Source organism: Heterostelium album (genome assembly GCF_000004825.1).
Source record: "Heterostelium album PN500 unplaced genomic scaffold PPL_scaffold8, whole genome shotgun sequence".
In the NCBI taxonomy this organism is placed as follows: Eukaryota; Evosea; class Eumycetozoa; order Acytosteliales; family Acytosteliaceae; genus Heterostelium; species Heterostelium album.
The window spans coordinates 1,981,766-2,004,055 of NW_008805070.1; the positions used below are offsets into that span (position 1 = coordinate 1,981,766).

The 22,290-nt window shown below is 31.5% G+C and overlaps 12 protein-coding genes across 12 annotated transcripts; 5 read left to right on the top strand and 7 right to left on the bottom strand.

The window, feature by feature from the left end:
* Window positions 1-13: 13 nt before the first annotated feature.
* Window positions 14-217, bottom strand: PPL_08423 (uncharacterized protein; the record flags this gene model as incomplete). The annotated part of the gene is made up of 1 exon (XM_020579240.1): window positions 14-217. The coding sequence occupies one exon, from the start codon at window positions 215-217 to the stop codon at window positions 14-16; it is 204 nt and encodes a 67-aa protein (XP_020431079.1).
* Window positions 218-608: 391 nt separating this feature from the next.
* Window positions 609-1,687, top strand: PPL_08424 (uncharacterized protein; the record flags this gene model as incomplete). The annotated part of the gene is made up of 3 exons (XM_020579241.1): window positions 609-879; window positions 962-1,320; window positions 1,394-1,687. The coding sequence occupies 3 exons, from the start codon at window positions 609-611 to the stop codon at window positions 1,685-1,687; spliced, it is 924 nt and encodes a 307-aa protein (XP_020431080.1).
* A 541-nt stretch (window positions 1,688-2,228) lies between these two features.
* Window positions 2,229-2,801, bottom strand: PPL_08425 (uncharacterized protein; the record flags this gene model as incomplete). Its single annotated transcript, XM_020579242.1, has 2 exons — window positions 2,229-2,399; window positions 2,496-2,801. 2 exons carry the CDS (start codon window positions 2,799-2,801, stop codon window positions 2,229-2,231), a joined length of 477 nt encoding a protein of 158 aa, XP_020431081.1.
* A 329-nt stretch (window positions 2,802-3,130) lies between these two features.
* Window positions 3,131-5,054, top strand: rpl32 (S60 ribosomal protein L32; the record flags this gene model as incomplete). Its single annotated transcript, XM_020579243.1, has 3 exons — window positions 3,131-3,225; window positions 3,308-3,518; window positions 4,461-5,054. 3 exons carry the CDS (start codon window positions 3,131-3,133, stop codon window positions 5,052-5,054), a joined length of 900 nt encoding a protein of 299 aa, XP_020431082.1.
* Window positions 5,055-5,680: 626 nt separating this feature from the next.
* Window positions 5,681-9,071, top strand: PPL_08427 (uncharacterized protein; the record flags this gene model as incomplete). Its single annotated transcript, XM_020579244.1, has 5 exons — window positions 5,681-5,732; window positions 6,090-6,935; window positions 7,001-7,567; window positions 7,639-7,917; window positions 7,981-9,071. 5 exons carry the CDS (start codon window positions 5,681-5,683, stop codon window positions 9,069-9,071), a joined length of 2,835 nt encoding a protein of 944 aa, XP_020431083.1.
* Window positions 9,072-9,307: 236 nt separating this feature from the next.
* Window positions 9,308-9,946, top strand: sdhD (succinate dehydrogenase; the record flags this gene model as incomplete). Its single annotated transcript, XM_020579245.1, has 2 exons — window positions 9,308-9,713; window positions 9,834-9,946. The coding sequence occupies 2 exons, from the start codon at window positions 9,308-9,310 to the stop codon at window positions 9,944-9,946; spliced, it is 519 nt and encodes a 172-aa protein (XP_020431084.1).
* A 330-nt stretch (window positions 9,947-10,276) lies between these two features.
* Window positions 10,277-11,131, bottom strand: PPL_08429 (uncharacterized protein; the record flags this gene model as incomplete). Its single annotated transcript, XM_020579246.1, has 2 exons — window positions 10,277-10,913; window positions 11,019-11,131. The coding sequence occupies 2 exons, from the start codon at window positions 11,129-11,131 to the stop codon at window positions 10,277-10,279; spliced, it is 750 nt and encodes a 249-aa protein (XP_020431085.1).
* Window positions 11,132-11,866: 735 nt separating this feature from the next.
* Window positions 11,867-14,541, top strand: PPL_08430 (uncharacterized protein; the record flags this gene model as incomplete). Its single annotated transcript, XM_020579247.1, has 3 exons — window positions 11,867-12,113; window positions 12,201-12,225; window positions 12,669-14,541. The coding sequence occupies 3 exons, from the start codon at window positions 11,867-11,869 to the stop codon at window positions 14,539-14,541; spliced, it is 2,145 nt and encodes a 714-aa protein (XP_020431086.1).
* Window positions 14,542-14,590: 49 nt separating this feature from the next.
* PPL_08431 (CAP domain-containing protein) lies at window positions 14,591-15,013 on the bottom strand (the record flags this gene model as incomplete). The annotated part of the gene is made up of 1 exon (XM_020579248.1): window positions 14,591-15,013. The coding sequence occupies one exon, from the start codon at window positions 15,011-15,013 to the stop codon at window positions 14,591-14,593; it is 423 nt and encodes a 140-aa protein (XP_020431087.1).
* A 1,172-nt stretch (window positions 15,014-16,185) lies between these two features.
* PPL_08432 (uncharacterized protein) lies at window positions 16,186-16,443 on the bottom strand (the record flags this gene model as incomplete). The annotated part of the gene is made up of 1 exon (XM_020579249.1): window positions 16,186-16,443. One exon carries the CDS (start codon window positions 16,441-16,443, stop codon window positions 16,186-16,188), a length of 258 nt encoding a protein of 85 aa, XP_020431088.1.
* Window positions 16,444-16,505: 62 nt separating this feature from the next.
* Window positions 16,506-18,119, bottom strand: PPL_08433 (uncharacterized protein; the record flags this gene model as incomplete). Its single annotated transcript, XM_020579250.1, has 4 exons — window positions 16,506-16,522; window positions 16,692-17,378; window positions 17,736-17,865; window positions 17,916-18,119. 4 exons carry the CDS (start codon window positions 18,117-18,119, stop codon window positions 16,506-16,508), a joined length of 1,038 nt encoding a protein of 345 aa, XP_020431089.1.
* A 1,457-nt stretch (window positions 18,120-19,576) lies between these two features.
* On the bottom strand, window positions 19,577-22,286 carry PPL_08434 (uncharacterized protein; the record flags this gene model as incomplete). The annotated part of the gene is made up of 3 exons (XM_020579251.1): window positions 19,577-19,706; window positions 20,243-21,300; window positions 21,375-22,286. 3 exons carry the CDS (start codon window positions 22,284-22,286, stop codon window positions 19,577-19,579), a joined length of 2,100 nt encoding a protein of 699 aa, XP_020431090.1.
* Between the last annotated feature and the right edge of the window lie 4 nt (window positions 22,287-22,290).

Genomic DNA, 22,290 nt, shown 5'->3' on the forward strand with positions numbered 1-22,290 from the left:
CTGGTGTCAACCACTATCGATTCTCGACACTCGGCACAACGAAAGCATCGTTTGTCAAAGATTCCATTTGGATACAGTTTGGAAATGTTGCGTTTGGCCAGTCGCTCAAAGACAGCGACGGTCGACCAAGTGAGATAAAAGTGATAGAGACACAATCCACTATCAAACTAGAGTCGTTCGCCACCAGTCCGCTACTGCTATCGTGCATCCAGTACATTGGAATCAAGTTGAACACTCACTCTGACTCGATCGAGATGGGAACACTCGGATTCCACTCGCCGACCGGTGTAACCATCATTCAGACACCGACCTATCACGTCATCAGCAGGAAGCGTGACGGCACTGTCACGACTCTGCAGATGCCGTTGGTCAACGAGAAGATCAACCTTCAGCACATCGATACCGAGGAGCAACTGGAGCTCTACTTGCCGGTGATGGCAATCAATCGTGATCCTTGCTCACATCAGATCACCGTCGATCTGAATCATCAGAAACAAACGAAAGAAGCGTATTCATCGTCGTTGGTATCGACAACACTCTTTATCAATCCTTTCACCATTGAAGAACTGGTGATTCCTGTAAAAGACCGATTGTTCTTGAAGATCATAATGCAATGTGCATCTTCCACACCACTTGTAATACACGATTACTCACTGAACGGATTCGATCAGCAATACACTGAACCAACAGATGCAAATACACCAAGAAAACATCGATTCTATCTCATCAAAGACTATAATGATTCACTAAAGAATATGACACTCTATCCAGGTCATACTCTTTCATTAATCTTTGAAGTCAACAAATATGATCAACCATCCATTCAACAAGATCAAAATAATAATAATCATAATAATAATAATAATAACAATCAATTAGGTAAGTTAATTTTAATTTAATACGCTCGTTTATCACACACACATATTTATTGTATACTAATTAATAACTTACTTTTATTCAGATGATAATGATATAAATAACAAGGGTGTACAATTATGTATAAAATATATTAATAAACTGCAAGATACAGATAGTTTGGTAAGAGAATGTAAACCATTGTGGAAAGATCTTGTAGAATTCCATTGGCCAATTACAATCAACTGTCCAGATAAACACTATCAAATAGAAACGATCATTCCCACTACCACATCAACAGTTGGCTCAATCATTCCATTTGAATTTATTATTACAAATCTACAGAAACAACAACAACAACAACAACAATCGAATGAAAACGATACATCTCTAACCTATTTAATTGAATATGATCCAACCTATTGGACACTATCAGGTAGGAACAAATTCACTTTTAAATTAAATGTAAGTAAACTTTTAAAACAACTATAGTAATGATATTGATATATAAATAACTAATATTATTTCTATTTATTAGAATGGTCAAGATATTAAATTTAAATGTAATTTAATACCTGTTGCAGCAGGATCACCATCAATACCGACTATCACTCTTGTTGGAATCAATTCATCGAGTATCACTCATAAGAAACCAACTTCTGGTCAAATCTATATCTATCCACTCTCCAAGTTTAATTCGTCATGCAGTGAACAATCGTTGGCTCCATTGCCAACCGCCAACGTAACATCACCTACAACCACCAAAGGAGGATCCTCTACAAAATCAACAACAACTACTTTAACTACAAAACAACCATCTATCCTTAAATAACAATAAACAATAATAACAAATCAATAATATTATTTTGATTTACTGATGATTAAAAAATTATAAATAATAATATTAACACAACAAGAATCAATAACTAGATGGATGGATTTTAGGAATCTTTTTCTTTATTAAGTAATTACATTTGGTGATGTAAACAACCCTTTAAAGGGTTTGGGATTGAGTATCTTTATGTCCAATAAATTAATATTGATATAAATGAAATGAATTGAAATTAATGTGACCATTATGATAAGTAAGCATAACATGATCTTATTTGTTTTTCTTCTGGCACAAAGAGTTACCTGCCTGGTAACTTTGAATTCATTTCCCACTTTTTACTGTTTTGGTTAATCTGAGACCAATTGATCGCCAAGTGATTGGCTGGCTGGTTGGTTGGTTGGAAGTTGAATTGATTTTTGTTGTTGTTTTGTATTGTTGTGTAATTTTGTTTTGTTTTGTCTTGTTTGTCGTTAATAAATAATAAATGATTGATATATTTGTAGAATAATTAAAAATAAAAGAATGTTGCCAACATTGTTGTTTACTTTGACTTTCTTCCAGCAGTGTAGACTCTCTTGACATCGGTCTTTGAAAGATAGTGAGTACCATTTGAAAACTTTCCATTTCTCATCTCTAAACCACGATCCTTCTCATCTTCATCCTTCTTCATTGATGATGGTTTCTTTGGCATTATACCTCCATTTTTCATTGCCTTTTATATTAATTTTTTTTTTAAAAAAACAAACAAAATTAATAACTTTTTTAAATAATAATAACTAATTAATGTTAATAATATATATTCACTTACCTGTGCAACTAATTCATCATATCTATTCTTTTCTTTTGACATTTTAATCTTTCCAATCTTTAGAGGTACTTTTCTTCTCTCTACCTTTCTGCCTTGTTCAATCAATTTTTGTGTAGCGAATGCTTTCTTGTCTTTTTTTGCAAACATAGTAGCACCTAGATTCTTTACCTCTTCCATAGACTTTATGAAATACTTCCTTTGTTCTTCACCGACGTGACCTCCCATTCTTGGTGCACCACCTCTACCACCACCTCTACCTCCTCCTCCACCTCTTCCGCCTCTACTACTACCACCTCTTGAACTCATACTTTTATAAAATAATTTTATAATATAATAATAAAAAGTAAATAAACTAATATATATATTTACTATTAACTTAGTAATTTAATAAAGTTTCGTTTTATTAAAAAAAAAAATATTAAAAAATTGTTAAAATTTTAAAAAAACAAAAAAAACGATTGATTGTTTTTTTCTATTTTTTTCAAAAATATTTTTGTTTTAGATTGATAATAACAATAATATAATAAATCATTTATTATTAATACAGATCTCGATTTAGTAGTAGTTGTTTGTTTTTGTTGCGAATTCCCAAATTTAGATATATTTAATCACAACAATATAGAAATTAATATAAAATGATCATTCCAGTACGTTGTTTCACATGTGGTAAAGTCATTGGTAATAAATGGGATGCTTATATAAGTCTTTTGAGTAATGATTACTCTGAAGGGTAAGTATTTTTGATTATTATGAATTCCGTAATATTAGGAACTTAAAACTAACGGTTTCTCACTCTCTCTTTGATGAACCAGTGATGCTTTGGATGCACTTAGTTTAAAGAGATATTGTTGCAGACGTATGCTTTTGACACATGTAGATTTGATTGAGAAATTGTATGTTGAAAGAAAAGAATCAATAGAAACAGACTATACTAGAACAGATAAATACATCATTAATGTCGTCAATACAACATTTAATGATACACAAATTTGTTCGTTTCGAGAGAATATATATATAACTAACGTAATATTGAACTTATTTTCTTTATAAACAACAGGCTTAATTATACTCCAACTGCAGAGAATGCAAGAAGAAGATAAGATAAATAAATAATAATAACAACAATAACAACAACAACAACAGCAACAATATAGATAATATATATCGATGTTTTGGCTCAGCAAATAACTCATACGACTTGTAAAATGTTTTCATTCAAACTATCAACTTCATTCCACTTTCACCAACTCACCACCTCACCGCACCTCATCTAATCTCACCTTTAAACTTCTGATGATCAAACTTAACATTAGAATCAATTCAAAATCAATTTTTCCTCTTCTTTAGCAACAGTCAAACACCAACTTTAATTTAAAGATAACTTATAAAAAACAAAATAATACAACAAATACAGAGAAATACAATCACAAAAAGAAGAAGTCAAAAAGATAAAACACAACAATACAAAACAAAACCTAACAACTATGAGAAAAAGAATAGAATGATATCAGTCAATCAACCAATATATTCATTCTATCTTTTTTTTTTCAAATATAAATCGATCGAACGATGATAAATTTAATAAAAATGATAAGATATATAATTTTATCAATCAAATCAATTTATATATTGTTTTATTATTATTATTATTATTATTATGCAAATAAAGTTGATTCAAAGATACTTTCATTCGAATGAATACATATCTCTCTTTAACGATCATTTGACGGTAGTTTTTCGAACTCCGTATCGAAAACAAAATTTTAATTTTTAAAAATATTTTTTTAATTTTTTGAAAATTGTGTGTGAGTGACTGTGTGGAGCTGCCACTCTGACCCACGTTCACGAAGATATTGACAACAGCTAAGTCGACTCTCAATAGTGCTCCCTATCACCATCTGTGTAGGTTATCATATATTACATTATATTATCACTATCCTTCATCCATCATCATTTAGATTACAGGAAACAAACGATCAACAAAAGATACAACAAAAGAATAAAACGAAAAGAGAAAAGAATGAGAAAAATGATATAACGAATGCTCTGCGTTTAAATGAGGATGTGATGATGGAAAGGATGATAGATTGCAAAAAGAATTTTCATAATCTAATAGTTTTCTCATTACTACATGAAAATACAATAATATATAGTAAAATGCCTTCCCCAATCGTTAGAAGCAGAATCGTAAAGAAGAGAACCGCCAAGTTCGTCCGTTTCCAATCTGATCTCTTCAAGAGAGTCGGTGCCTCATGGAGAAAGCCAAGAGGTATTGATAACAGAGTCAGACGTAGATTCTCTGGTGCCCGTCCAATGCCATCCGTTGGTTACGGTTCAAACAAGTCCACCAGAGACGTTTGCCCAGACGGATTCAAGACCTTCGTCATCAGAAACATCCAAGAATTGGAAGTCCTCCTCATGCACAACAGACGTTACGCCGCTGAAGTTTTCCACGGTGTCTCTGCTAAGTCCAGAAAGGCCATCGTCGAGAGAGCTGCTGAACTCGATATCAAGATCACCAACCGTAACGCTAGATTGAGAAGCGAAGAGAGAAACTAAATCTTTTCACGATCTAAATAAACAGCTTTTATAAATAGGGAAAACAAACAGATGATTGGATCCTCAATTTAAATGATCAACTGTAATATTATAGATTTTTATTTGGAACAATTCAATCATTCATTATCACCTTTTTGTCAGTCATTTATTTCCACCCATTTCAAATATATATCAAGATGATATTAATTTTGATCTATTTATCACCTATTCTTGTTTTGTTTTTTTTTTTCACAACTTTTTATGACCAACTAATGCCAATCATTCATTTCCTTTTTCTAATTCGAAATATACTTTGAGTTTATTTGTGATCATTTATTTGTTGTCATTCTAACTAGTTATACAATTATCTATTAAATTAAATTATTTGTAATTAAACTTTGATGTTTGTTGATCAGATCAACATCTCATTGCCAAATCGATATGTTTAATTTAATTCTAGTTCAAGATTACAATCTGGTAAGAAAAAAAAATGACCACATTCATTCAAATAATTACACCGTTGAACTGAGATTAATGGGTGAACAAAAACAATAAACTAAAACCCATGAAAACGTCATGGACCACACCAATTCATTGTTTGGTCTTTTTTTTATCCAACCATCATTTTTTTTTAAAAATTTTTTTTAATGGTTCCTTTTGATCCACAAACATCGAAAAGGTTTGGTGGAATCAAGAAGTGTTAGTGTTAACTACACACAAAACACCAAATTAATCAAATCAAAGATTTTTTTGTTTGTTAAAACTTTAAAAAAAGTAGATATTGTTCAGCTGGAGAGTTTTTTTGTACAAATTTAGAAACACTCCTTCCTTCCTTACATCCATCTGGAATGGTCTTGAGAATTAAAAATTCATAAACAATTATTTTATTGATAACATAGTAGAGTAGTAATAAAAGTAATAGTCAAGTAAATAATAAAAGAATGTATAAATTAAATTATAGTTTTTATATTTTCTTGTTATTTAGTTGTTTTACCACTATAGTAGTTAAATCACAGACTGGAGATGATAAATGGTCGAATTTATTTTTTTATGAAGGTTTATGCGACCAAAGTAGTCTGAAAGTAATGTATTCATACACTGAAGGCTGTTACACACTTGGCGCAGCAACATCATTTAGATACCAGATTAGTCCTGTGAACAATCGAACGTTGCTCACATATTTCAGTAATAAAAATTGCCAACTACCATACTATGACTCTTATGAGTTCACCGGTAGTGTAGATGGCTGTACAGAGGGTAGTCCTGGAATCAATTGGTACATAAAGCTCTTTAGAACACCGATACCACCACCACCAATTCCAGGTTATTACTATTATGAACAGTATTTGGAAGGCGATGGTTGTAGCAGCAAAACTAGCAGCAACGGTATGAGAGTAAATATTTTGCCAGGAACTTGTGTGGTCAACCCAACGAATACAGGTTCGATGTATGCAGATCCACCAGTATCACCAAATCAAATGATGATGAGTTATAGTACAGGAACCTGTCCAAATTGGAATGTATCTTCCACCATTGTCAAGAGTCCAATTAACGCCGGATGCACTATGAACGAACCTTATAGAACTAAAAACCTTGTTCTCGTTCCACCAAACAATTTCTCAATGATAGTGGAACCACTTATTGACCAGATCAATTTAAATTTTAACCAAAGTTGGACTTTTATAAATACCTCTTCATTTACCATTAGAGGTAACATTGACTCTTACCCTGTTTCCAATTGGTGGACCTACAATACCTCATGTTATGTTACAGGATGTAGTTTATACGATGTTAGATGGGAGGGTCAGAATGTAACATTGGAGTATACATTGAGACAAATTCCAATGATAATTTTAGATATTCCATCACCACCTCAATATAATAGTTTTACAATGCGCAAAAGTAAGTATTTATAAATTAATTTATTAAATTATTAAAGAATAGCTATTAAAATATATAATTTATAGGAACTATTATGGAAAAGATTAAAATTCTTTCAATATATACAAGAAATATTACTATTTCTTATTCATCCCTACTTGGAATTCCTGGAGATGTTTATCATAATATTACAGTGGATGGTAGATTCTTATTGAATAAAACCAATTGTAATTGGGGTTCAACTCTAGAGTGTACCATAGGAACTAGCGATTTTGCATCATTCCAACCTGGTAGTAGTCATGGTTTATCGATTTACTCTACAACACAAAAAGGAAAGTTCAGATCGAACAACACAGAGCAAATCAATTTCCAACTATACACTCTCGTCGAGAAACCAGTGGTCACATACAATCAGAGTAAAGGTGATCTCTATTTAACAATAACAGCAGGTGGCGGTATACCAGGAATGACAAACTATGAAGTATACTTGAATGGATCAAGATTTACAAACTGCACCTACAATGAATTCATTGAAAATCTATTTGATTGTACAGTTTTCAATATATCACCGACCACCAATTATTCCTTCAATATTATTTCAAACAATGATGTAGATACAAACAGTACATTGACATCATGGCAAACTTGGCCAGGTAAATATTATATTAATTATAATTAAAATATGATAGTTTATTAATTATTTTTTATTTATTTATTTTTATAGCACCTACACCGGTAGTATTAACAGCTACACCAGATATGCATTATGTTTATTTATCATGGACAGAAAGTACAGGTGGTCAACCAAATCATACAAATTATTATGTATATATTTCATATGGAGAGAGTAGTTGGAGAGTGGTGCCAGGTTGTCAGAATTTCAAGGAATTATCTTGTAATATTTCAAGTTTAGTTAGTAGTACAAAGTATCTATTTAAATTAGTTGTGGATAATGATGCATTCCCAAGTTTAGATTTTTATGCAAATTCTACAACCTTATTTGGTATGTACAAATTAAAAGTAAATTAAATTTTAAATTTTAATATTAATATTTATATTTTTTTAGATCCAAATAATATTTGTGAAGGACAAATTGTTTGTAGTGGAAATGGAAAATGTATAAATGGTAGATGTGAATGTTTCCAAGGTTGGGATGGTGTAATTTGTAGTTTACGTAAACCAATTGAGCAGGTTAATGTTACAGTTAATCCGGATCCTCAGTCACCGAGAATAATTATTCAGGTCGATAGTGTTTCCTATGATTATACAGTGACAGAGGTGAGTGAACAGAGCGATATTTTACAGATATCCACGATGAATCTGACAGCTCTGACATGGGATTTGAAATATAATATCGAAACAATCAATCATCCCGATAATAATTCACCATTGCTGTACAAGACTTGGATCTATACTTCATCAAACGATACAGGTGAACAAGATCATATAAAGAATATTACAATTACATTCAGTCAGTATGTGGCGTTGAATGGCACAATTGGCGATACCTATCCAAGTAGTTTTGCAGGTGACGATTTCCAGATTAAGATTGGTGCAATCAAATATTATATAGAATTGAACGGTTGGAATTTCAGCTCTTCATTAAACTACTTGGTCGTAAACTCTTTGATTTCCGCACCGATCGATCAATGTGGAAGATCTTCAGATGCATCGTCGGTAAAGGAAGGATCCGACAGCTCCACCGTTACAATTGGTGATGGAAATGTAGTAACCGGAAGACTATTGAATCGTGCGTTGATCGATGACATCCCGATGAGAGTCGCCTACTCTACAGCACCGCGAGACAAGCGTACACTACTTTCATCTTCGATTCCCTATTTCGAGAGACGAGCAGAGATTGATCCTGATTTCTCGCTGATGCTGAAAACAGATAGTAACGGTAACATTCAGAATGATCCATGTGACGATGACAGTAAACTCGATACAATGAAAATCATCATCGGTGTGGTAGTTGGTGTGGTCGGTGCCATTGCCGTAGTAATCGCAACAGTAGTGACAATCAAACAAATCAAAAAGAACAAAGCGGAAAGAAGAAGAATTGCATCAAGACTTAAGCGATTACAAAATGATACACCAACTAGCGCACCAACAACAACAACAACAACTCCAACAACAACTCCAACACCAAATGTTTAATTGTTTTTTTTTGTATTCCAAATAGAATAAATAAAAAAATGATATTTATTTATAAATATTTATTTCTTTTTTATGTAGTTGATCATAACTTTGTGTGAAGTTCTATGTTTGACAAAAAAAAAAAAAAAAAAAAAGAAAAATTTAAAAAAAAAAACAAAATTTTTTGTTCAAATTATTTTGCATATATTTTTTTTTACATTATTTTATTATCTGTATTTTAATTTAAGAAAACAAAGATGTTGAAATCAACTAGATTAATTCAAAACATTCCACCATCAACCTTGCAAGGTGTATTTGGAGGATATACACCAAACTCTGCTTTGGTTCTCTACAGAAACAACAACACTCAACAAATTAGATCGGCTGCATCTTCATCAGCAACAGGTGCTGCACCATCATCGTCATCATCGAATAGCAATGCTTCCGGTAAGATTCCAGATCCATCCGGTGCTATCTTCCAACAGAAGATCTATCACTACAGTTCAATGGGTGTAGCTGCATTGTTGCCAGTCTCATTGATGTTGCCATCGTCCGAACTCACTCTTGTCACCGATTGTGCATTGGGTGTCATCATTCCAGCTCATTTCTACCTCGGTATGAACTCTGTAGTAAACGATTACATTTACTCTGTATTCCCAAAGTGTAAGTATTAAACAAATAAACAAATAAACAAATCAGACAGACAATCAATCAAATCAAATCAAATCAACATAACATAAACAATATCTAACCTTTTTTATTAATTTATTTATATATTTATAGATTTAGTTAAGGCATTAGTTGCTGGTACCTCTATTGTTTTGTTCACAGGTATTGTTTTCATTGCTAAAAAGAGTGGTCTTGGTGCTACCGTTAGAGCTCTCTGGGTCAAATAAATTTACATATATATAAACAAAACACAATACACACTACACTCTTCCAATCAATATAACATTATTAAATTAAAAAACAAACAAATAAGAAAGAAACAAGCATTACTTTTTTAGATATCTAAACTATTATATTTTACATAAAAAATTACAAAACTAAAATAATGTAAGATTAATATTATTACTAGTTACAAAAAATATATTTTATTTTTCTTTTATTATTTAAAAACAACTATTATTATTTAAAAGAGAAATTAACAAATATTTATAGCGATGATAATTGTTTGTTGATACATAAATAAAGATTGTTATTGTTGTTGTTGTTGTTGTTGGTTATTATATCTTTGCATAACCTAATACTATTTCTTCGTTGACTTGATAGTGGAATGGCGATTTGTCGTAACCCACTTGATTCGATGCTATGACTACTCCGTTGTGTATAAACTTTGAGGTGTAATGGGTGTGTCCATAGATCCAGAGGAGCACTGGTGGCTTTACAAGGAAATTGAGGTCGGTGTGGAATGCGCTGTTGATATCACTGTCTAGGTAGTGTGGCGAACAAAGGTATTTGTTTTCTCTGGGCATCGAGTAGAGCGGTGCGTGGTGTGTCAGTAGTATGCAATTGGTGGCGTTCTGTAGTTCTCTCTCTATGAATTGTACTGCTCGTTTGTGAAGTTGGTTGGTATCGGCTACGCTTGCTGGACGTCGTTCGTTGGTGATAGGATCGCTGACCCCGATCAGTCGGTAGTCGTTCAGGCCGCGAGCAACCGCCTGTCTCGACGACTCTGGCACGTGACTCCAGAGAGTCGACCCGATGATCTTAAATTCATCCAGTTGGAACGTCTTGTTATTTAGAAAGTGGACGTTCTTAAATTGTGCGCAAAGCTTGTCCAACTCAATGTTGATCTCATCGATCGTCTTTGGTTTGTTGGATCCGTGCGTGGATTGAATATTGTAATATTCGTGATTTCCACTGATAAAGAAAACTTGCTCATACTTCTGCGATACCTTCCAGAGAAAGTTGTGCAGAGCCGGTGTGAATATCGACCCAATGTCACCATTGAGTGCGAGGAAATACCGGTGATTTTCAAGCGGTGTAAAGTTATAGAGTGCCGCGACATGAGGTAGTGTCTCTATGTCCTGACTCATCTCGAGATGAATATCACTCGAATATCTTAATACTCTTATCATTTATTTTTTTTTGTTTAAATGTAAAAATGAATGTACTATAGTAGTATTTTATTTTCTATCTATTTATTGTTATATTTATTTGTTTATTTGTTTGCTTTATTTATTTATTTATTTATTTAAATAAACAAAATAAAAAGAGAGAGATATTTATATTTTATTACAATTGTAAATTAATAACTTTACAAATTAATTTCGTATTGAATAAAAATAATAAACAAATAAATTATATAACAATTATTTTATAGATTGGTAATTACAACAGAGTGTAATGCAATGACAACTTTTGATGTTGAAATTTAAATTTAAATTTAATTGTTATTTCTTTTAAGCATAAAAATAACAGATTTAAGTAAACAAATAATAAGATTAAGTATATTAATAAAGTTATATTCAATTATTATTATTTGAATCAAATTAAAATATACTTTCTTTTATAACTTTTAAAAATGATGATCATCCACCATTGCTAAATTTTATTCAATTTTGTTTTTTTTCAAAAAAAAAATTGAGAAATTCAAAGGAATCACAAAAGCAAAACAAAACTGGCTCTCGCATGTTAACCCCATATTAATTAAAAGAAGTTTTGCATAACTTGGAATTCTTCATTAAAGATCGACTCGTGGAATCATCAGTAAAGAATGTGAGACCATACTATGATCACTTGATGAATCAATCACATAAAATAAAATTTCAATATGTAATGAAAACGAATCTTACTCGTCGAATGATACCAAAATGTCAGTTATTATACATCACTACAAGTGCACTCTACTTGACCCAAATGGAGAGAGAAGTTTCAAGTATCCAAAATTGATTACCAACGACTGGTGGTTCAGAGATACCTATAAATCAGGAGTTGCTGCAAGATTTGTGGTTGAATCAATTAGCTTTAAAATCAACGCACTTTTTAACACTGTGACAGTAGAATTTGAGTATGGTAAATATGCTATCTCAACAAAAACAGTGAATGACGAAATTTATTGTAAACCAGAAGAAAAAATGCCATAAAACCAATAATACTAAAAAAAAATTTGTTTTTTTTTAATAAAATTATATTACATATTTTAAGTATGTCATTTACTTCTCTATGAATTGTAAATTTGGATGTTAATCTGTTCATTATTTATGATATTAAAATAAAAATGAACTTCGAACTAGTTAAAAAAAATTGTTTTTTTATTTTTATTTTTTGATATTATAAAATAAATATTTCGAAAAAAATAGAATTAGTCGAAAAAAATGATTTTTTTCGACCTTGATTGTGAAATATGGTTTTCCTTATTATTTGGAAAACAAGATAATGCGAAAGTTGGGAGCCCAGTTTTGTTTTGTGACGTCACCCCTTTGCACTATTAGTTTTGTGATATCACAAAACATATTATTGATATTTTGTAAATCCTAAGGTGGGAATTTTTATCTGGAAGAAAAATGTCAAATTTTGTTGAAAATATTTTCGCTTATTTAGAAAGAAATGGTATCGAAGCGAAAATCATTAAATAAATATGCTAGAAAATAATTATAATAATAATAATAATAGTAAAGAGAATAATTCTTTTAAAAGAATAATCAATTTAATTGATATAAATCAAAAAATATTTGAATATGTCAGAGAAATAAATGATTTGACTTGTAAGAATAGATTGCAAAAGTATGTGTCGCCCAATCGACCGGATAGTCTAGATTCAGCAAAAGCAACACTAAGATGCAATTGGCAGCAACTAGCATGCTTTCCAAGTGAGTTGGTCAGATTTCGATTGAATCAGAGATTCAAAGAGGTGTTGGAGTCGCTTCTCATCGCCATGACCACTGCTACAGCCCCTGACAGTTCTCAGGCTTTTCCAACCAATTTCCTGTCGTCGTTCCTCAAATCTCTGACAAAGGCTGCATCACGTGGAAATCTAGAGTTAATACAATATACTTTCGAGCGATGTTTGGAGTACAAAATCGATCTGAACTCTGGAGCTTATCAAATCGACTTTACCAAGATATTTAATAAAGCCGTTGCCAAAGGACATTTGCCAATTGTTGAATATATCTTTAGAGTATCAAAGATTGCTGATTCCAGTGATGGAATGCAGATTGCTTGTTGCAATGCAAATTTAGAGATTGCTACATTCATACTGGCAAATGGTTGGTTTGGAGAAAATGGTACTGGAAAGATGTGGATGTATCATGCTGCTTTAAGTGGACACATTCACATTTTAGAATTGTTACACCAATCTAATATTCCACAGAATCTTAAAGGAGCAATGGATGGTGTTGCATCCAAAGGTCTTTTGTCGGTAATGACTTGGCTCCACAAGAATAGAAATGAACAATACACTCAATCAACCTTGAAAAGTGCAGTTAAAAATAACCACTTTGACATTGTCAAGTTCTTGCACCTTAATGGTGAATTTGTTTCAACAGAAAACTTGGTCGATCTGGCAGCTGGAACCGGAAATCTAGAAATGGTTAAATATCTCTGTGAGGTTATGGGTCATAGTGGTTCACCAAAAGCAGTGGATGCTGCGTCTAGTCTTGGATTCCTGCCGGTGGTTGAATATCTATTGCCGCAAAGTGGATGCACTGCCAATGCATTTGATAAAGCTGCCAACCAAGGTCACCTGGAAATCGTACAGTATTTGCATTCCAATTCCACTGCTGGTTGCACTAGAGCAGCAATGACATTCACTGTTTCAAATCCACAGTATTTACCGGTACTCGAGTTCCTAGTTGCCAATAGAACTGAGGGAGCTGCTCCTCCGATGGCAATGAATTTCGCAGCGAGTAAAGGCAATCTCGAAGCCGTTAAGATCCTACACGAAAAGCTAGATCACTCTTTCGAATTTGAATTGTTGGATATGGTGGCATCGGGAGGTCATTTCGAAGTTTTCAAGTATATCCATTCCAAAGGAGCCAATTGCACTGAAAGTTCAATGGATTATTTTTGTAAGTTTGGCAATATTGAACCGTTGGAATGGTTGGCCAAGAACAGAACTGAAGGATGTTCAGATTTTGGCTACTATATGGCGGCAATGTATGGTCATTTGGCACCTATCATCTGGATACACAAGAATTATAATCTACCTTGTCATCCTGATGCCGTGGCTGCAGCTGCAAAAACCGGAAATCTTGAGCTCGTCCGATATCTGGTTGAAGAGTTAAAGGCACCGGTCGATCTAATGGCAATCATAAATGCAGGAACCAGAGGACATCTTCCAATAGTTCAATTCCTCATTCCTCATTCAACTCAAGAGTCTATGGAGAGAGCACTTGAAAGCGCTACAATCAACAGACATTTACCAGTTATCGAATTCCTCTCGAGTACCGTCAGCATACCATCAACAACAAAACAAACAAAGATTATAAATTCCGTTTGTTATGATTATAGAAATAGATTAAATTTTATTCAATCAAATAAATTATAAAAATACAAATTTTATTTATCGACAGTTTCTAAAATAATTTTACAATTTTTTAATTCTCTGATGAGAACATTTGCGATGAATCGAAATTGGATTGAGCAAAGCATTGTGTCCAATAGGATCTGCCAGTGGATGAAATTATTTTCGAGGAACCCATTCTATTGATACTTGGACTTAGAATATTTCTTCTATGACCAGGAGAGTTCATCCAACCTCTCATTACCTCCTGAGCATTTCTATATCCAACAGCTACATTCTCCTCCCACAAAACATATTGACCACCCAAAATTCTAGTTCTTCTTGTAAGGTTACCTCTTGGATTGTTATGTGTCATTTGATCGATATCGGCTTGGTAAGTGGATTGTTGTTGGGCACAAATATTAAGAATTCTGTCTGAGTAAACAGGTTGTAGATTATATCTCGATCTTTCTTGATTTACCAAAGTTAATAGTTGGGAAATAATTTCTAAATCCATTGTTAGATTTTTAATATTTTAATTTTTTTTAGAAATAAAAAGATATATTTATATATAAATTAATATTATTTTAATTTTTGGATATTCAAATAAATAATATTTGATCCCTATTTATACTATTCTATATTCTGAAATGGAATTGAGTATAAATTTATTTTCTCACCAATTATTTAACAAACTACTACTTTACATTGTTAACTTCATCAAGATAAATAAATTGTACAGGTTTATTTTTAACAAACCAATTAACAGCCATCTTTCATTCCATTTTCTTTTAAAAAAATAGATTCATAAACATAAATCAAAATGTTTCATCTACTTTCATCAATCATTCAGTTCCAATCAAAAAGTTGTACAAAAAAGTAGATGTATGAAAATAGACTATTTTTTATTTAAAATCTGAATGACATTTTACAAATAGTTACTCGTTGATATCAAAATAACTTCAATCTATTTTTCTAAAAAAAGAAATTATAACAAAAAAACAAACAAACTACCATTCATTTACTACCTCTCTGTATTTCGATATAAATAAATAAATAAATAACATCAAAAACCAAACCGACACACATCAAAAAAAAAACGTAAAATATAATCAACCCCATATATGTGTACACATGTCAAAAAAATGATCAATTATCTATCTTTTTTTGATAAATATTAAGAAAAGAAAAAAAAAACAAATTCAATCAAATGAAACTTCAACACACTTTTAACACACTTACACTTTAATCAATTTCGTTTATTCTATCTATTGTTTAAAGTAGCAATGTTTTTTGATCATTGAGCGTCTTTTACATGTTATAATATTTGTTTGTTATGATTGATTTGACAAAAAAAAGAGCCATTATTGTTCATTTATAATAAAATTTGTTTCTATTTCCTTTAAATTTTAAAAGTATACTTGCCAATATCATACTTTTATTATAAACTTTTAAAAACTGATTGAAACTAAATAGAAATAAGTTAGGATAGCTTGCATGTACGTACAAAAAGACAATTGAATAAATGATTATTTGTTAATATTTTTTTTATCTACATAATATAATGATACATTGTTGTTATTTTAAGAGTAGTACTCCACTTTTACAACAATATAGATAGTATTTTATTGTTTAAAATAATATATTATTAATTTTATAAATACATTTATATATATAAGCAAGCAACATCTATTTTGTTAACCATTGTGAAAGAGGTGCAATGTAATCATCATCAGATAAATGAAGTTTGATTTCTCTTGCCAAGTGTTGTTTCTCTCTCTTGACGGCTTCTTCTCTACCTTTTCTAAAGTCTTCATCGAAGATCGTGTAAACTTTTCTTAATCTGTTTAATAACCAATCTCGAACCTTGTCTTCTCTAATCTTATAGATTGCTAATTCAAATTCGAACCATTCTTCATTTATTATTTGATAACTCGACTTTCCCATTTCTATTATTTTAACTATATAATTCTTTGTTAATTGTGAAAGAGAAGAACAAAGAGAAGTAACTAGTTTAGTTCTTGATCTATTTATAAATAAATTCTGAAAGATTAAAAACAAAAAAATAGATATTTTCACAAAATTTTTGGAACTATTGACACAGAAAAACGTTGATTATGTAAAGGTGTCAAGTAACACGTCTGTCAAAACCAACCAGACACGCAAAAAAATTTATTAATGTCTATTTATTTTACTGAAATGATATGTTGTTGATAAGTTTATAAATTCAACATTCTTAGTTTTGCTATGAATGTATTGTGAAGATTGCCACAGCATGTTGACCAGCGATGGTTTCTCCATGTTATCTTTGACCTCTATCGATATTGCATCGATAGAGTGATTGTTTGATTGCAAATGTTTCATAAAATGCTCGATATCACTGATTGAACTACATATTGTCTCGTTGATTGTTAAGCTACGTAGTCGATTCTTATTATTATTGTTGTTGATATTGAAGAGTTGGTTAAACAAAAGATCGGTAGTAGCATTCTCCATTGTTATGGGCGCTGTAAGTTTCAAACCAAACAAAGATAATTGTGAACTACCGAGTGTCTTTATACACTGATTCTGGTGAGTACCAGCGAGCATTGGTATCTCCAAGTGCTGTAGATTACCTAGGTATTTAGTTGGATTCAACCTAATAGTGTATTTATCTAGGTCGGTTTGCAACTCGTTTCTCTCATTGATAACCAACTTTCTTAACGATCGATTGATCATTTCACTTGGTTGTTGGCTTTTGAATTGTTGAGTGTATTGAGTGAGAATACTTGATGTTTCCAGTGTATGACTGTACTTATGATCAAAAATAACTAGTTTCGTAATGTTTGAGTTCAAAAGGATTGGTGATAAAGTTGCATCCTCAGCATTGAAGCCTACTGATACTGTTTTCAAAGTCTGACTAGTATTGATAATCTTGTATTTCGAAACCATACGAAATCAATGAAAACGAACAAATTGATTGTGTCGATGCTCTGGGAATGTGTGATACAAAGGTAAGGTAACTCCACACTCTATTGATTCAAGTCGTTCATTCCATATCTTATCTATTGACATCTTCTTTAAATAATTCTCCTCCTCTTCTTCTGGTTCAAGTTAGGTGCCGATTGGTGGTTCATATAAATGAGACATATAAAAGAGAGAAAATGATATGATAGGTACTTTTAAGCGATTCAGCAATTGGTATGTAGATATTATCACTCCTATTGGTTTGTTGTGTTGATTGAGGGCACCAGCTATACCTTCTTCGAGTTTAGCATTGCTTCCATGGTAGCAATCTATGATAACTCGATCAAAAATCTCCAAAGCTTGACTATATAATGACATGAAAGGTTGAAACTCGAAATCCAATAGCTGGTAGGTTGCCGATATCTTCAAAAAATGGTTCTACTGTAACGTAGAATACAATACTTATTGTTTACCAAACGATATAAATCAATATCTACCATTTTAACTCCATACTCTAATTTATAACTGCATCTCAACTTGAACGACAAAGCAACACTAGATTGCATGAACTCGAACCATTTCTTTGAAACTAAATTCAATGATAACCTCCATTTAAAACTATATAACCTATCATTAAAAAGTTCTAAAAAAATTATTCTTTGTATTTGTTGATTCATTCTATTCTCTATAAGAACTACAAAAAAAAAAAAAAAAAAAACAAAATCATAAGACTTCACACTAAAAATCGTGAATTACAGGTTGAATGTGTGTTTGTAATGTGAGATTTTGTTTGTGGTAAAAAAAAATATATGTGTTCATTGCCCTGTTCAAACAGATTGTTTAAGAATATGGTGTTGTATTCAACCACAGACAGTAAACTTCGGTATGACCAAGCCAACGCTACTATAAAAGAAAAGCCTGGGCAGATGGTCAAGTTGATGTCAAATTAGACGACTATTTGACGATAACTACAAGCGTCTTAGTTTATCAATCAGGATAAGTCCACTCTCAACGAAAAGTTCATTGCCAAATCCCAAACGATGTTTGGAAATGTACAAACTCCAACACTTGAACCTGCACCTGCAAAACGTGGAAGACCAAGAAAAACAACTACATCTACTCCCCCAGCTAACTGCCAATTTAAAAACAAACTTGCCAAATGTTACTTACAATGATGATTGTGCTGATACTATACCACATGAAAATCAATGTTCATCTAACCAAGTTTTAGAAAATTATACATCTGATAGTAATAATTCAACAAGTTCATTTTCTAAAAAATTCTACCAATAAACCTTCTGTCACTAACTACTTTTTTTTAATTTATGACAATTCAAATTAGAAGATACTAAAGAGAATAGATTATCTCTTTACCAGGAGCTGCAAATAGTCTAATGAAACTGATAGCACAACTCACCTTCATTTAAAAGAACTTAAAAGGAAAGATTTGAAAAAAAACAATTTTCAACTTAAATCTTTATGTTGGATTTGATTATATCGATTTTATTCTTTTATTTATAAATATAATCATTAATATCACTACTATTATTATTATTATTATTATTATTATTATTATTAAGAGTTGAAGAACATAAATTAAAGAAATCGATCAATGATGATATTGATACACACAATCAACAAGTTAATCAATTACTGAATGAATTAAACATTTAATCGATATAAATAATAGTAATAATATCATTCAAACTAAAAATACTATCCTATCTCTTCATAGAAACGGTGCAACTTTGATCCATTTTATCGATGAAGATAACTTTCATACGGAAGAGGTAGAGTTTCCTGAAGGGTATATACTCCTCGACTTACGAAATACAACCATATCAACGACATTGGTAGGTGAAGATATCTATATTTACTGGTTACGATGAAGGTACTAGCAAGTTTATCAGATACAATATAAAATCGAAATCGTTTAGATTTGTGTTAGAGGAAACCGATGTAGGAGATCGATTGAAGTTTGGTGCGATTGGTGATGAAATTGATTGTGGTAGTAACGACAAAGCGTAGTAGTATAGAAATGATGTTATAATAAATAAATAGTTTATGTGTTTAAATATGATTGTAAAATATAATGAATTGTTTATTAAGTTTTTGTTGCCCTTATATAATCTTGTTAATTTGTCGGTTGGCAGTAGTCGGTTGATTGGTATCTTGGAACTACGATTTCAACACGTTGTCGAGAACGTAAAGAATTTAAATCGTTACTACAATGTCTCGATATGCTATGACGGTGAAGATCATATCTATATTATTGACGGCAGCAGAGATTCTATGCCCGATGCCACGATAGAGTCATTCAACCTACATTCATCGATACTCTGTCGAACAAAACAAATGGGAACCATTCCTTGAAAACGATGAAATCGATCGTAAAACATTTGGAAGTATAATCATTTAAAAAAAAACAAATAAATATAATAATTCAATAAAAGACATTTCTTTTATCTTAAAATGGTTTTGTTTATTTAAGATTTAATTAAAGAGTACTGTATCCTTGAGACCATAGGTGTAGATTTAATTTTCTTTATTTAATATCAAATAAATTAAATAAAATAATTGTCCCTTCTTTAAGTGGTTTTCATTATAATCTGAAGAATTATTTAACTAAAGAGTACTATATCCTTGAGACCATAGTAATTTTCCATTAGCGTTACAAACTATTATTTCAGGCATTGAAGAAAGTAGGATGAAATAGTTAGTGATTGGTGGTAGAAATAATGAACTACTTGTATCAATCATTGTCTTGGCATTGGGAGAACAATAGGATGTTGTATCATACTTTACTTGATAAATACCAGTCGATGACCATTCATTTTTACAAACATAAAGATTTTCTTGCGATTGAATGATTTGGTCGGAAAGCAAATTTTGGATTGTATATTTGTTTTGAAGGATATGTAAGCTTAGGAATCTACTTTCATATAGAGATTTTGATAACGGTTGTTCAACATAGTTTGTATCATATCCTAAATTTAACATACCAATATGTCCATATGTAATTGGTCCGTTTGATGAACGCAATACCACAGCTCTATCATAAGGTTGTTTATTTCCTGGTACTGGAAGTTGAAGATATTGGGATGATTGAATCTTTAGGGTGTTCGAGCTACCAAAGATTTCACACATATATTTTCCAGTTATTGAATTGACATAACAAAAAGAGTTTGTATCACCATTGTAATGAATATAAATTCTGAGATCTTCTTTAAACAAAGATGGATTTTCCATTTTCCAGCGCATATTGGATTCGAGGTTTGAATTTTGATAATATAAATATGCGCCATAGGAATCACCAGATGGTGTTTTCTTGACAATCAAATATTCTCTTCCATTGGTGATGAATTGATTGACTCCAAGATAATTATTTGTTGGATCTTGGTGGTTAATGAATGAACCTGGAATCAATGCAATCCTGAATGATGTTGGATATCCTAATTTCGACCAAATCATCTTGTTTTGATTGTTTTGAACGATCATTCCATATTGTAAACCATAAAGATTATTATCAAGAAGATTGAGATATTGACCTCCAAGACCATTACATCCAATTGCCGCATATGTTCCAGTATTACCTTTCAAAACAACATTTCCATCTGATTGAATTGTCATTGAATATGGTCCTGTTGAAGATGTTACACCCAATGAATATTCTTCAGAACCTCCGGATTTAAGTGATAAATATCCATTTCCTTGAGAGTTGATTGTGAGTGATGAACTTGATGTCTTGAGTGATCTACCTTCTGGAAGTGTTGTTGGACATTTCAATCCAAGTGAATCTAAACATGCACCTGGGAACAATGGAATTGATTTCGAACTTTCAACTAAAACTGAACTTGGCTATATGAATTATTATTTGAGAAAATAATTAATACATTATTAATAATACAATAATAATTTTTAAAACCACTTACATATTTCCATATTTGATTTTGATTTGATGAATCACAAGTTTTGAATTCAACTATATTTGAAACAGTATTGAGTTGAAGACATAATGAAGTAATATATTCTTGAATTGTGTATTGTCCATTTGTTAATTGATTGAGAATATAAAAATTGTTTTGAGGAAAATATGTTATTCCTATTAATGTTGTTGCTTGTCTGTCCATATACATCATTGTTTGTGGATTGTAAAGATGTGGTCCAAATGAATCATATTTCAAATACCAGAATTGTTGAAGATTCGATTGATCACATGTTGAAAGTGTTACTGATGATGCAAATGTTGTTGGTGATGTCAAGCATTTCTGTGATCCAACATTTTGAATCATCTTATATTCAAGATCTTGATATGAAAGGAATGATGGTGTTGAATCACTTGTTGTTTTCCAAACAATACCTTCATTTATCCAACCTGGTAAATTTGGAATAATTGAATATCCATACACTAATCCTGATCCAAGCGATGGAATTTGAGTTCTTGAATATCTGTAAACTGGTTTGGTAGAAGGTATTACAGAATTTGGTGGATATACTTTGAAAGCAATACCATCGTTCACCCAACCACTTGAAGTGAATGAACTATCGGTTGTATAATAGAATCTATCACCATTTGATTGAGTGAATTTGAATCGATAAACAAGTACTTTCTCAGTATCAGTTGATGTTGTTGGATTCATAATTACAGACCATGGAACTTGGAATGCTATGAATGAATATCCTCCAAATGACCATCCAAAGTTTAATGATAATGTAAATGGAGTAAAATAAATAGCTCTAGATGCTCTAGCATCATTTACATTTGAACTCATATCTTTGAAATTATTGTCAAATGGCCAATATCCAACCAAACCTGGTTCATTTCCAACAATCTTTTTGTTCATTATT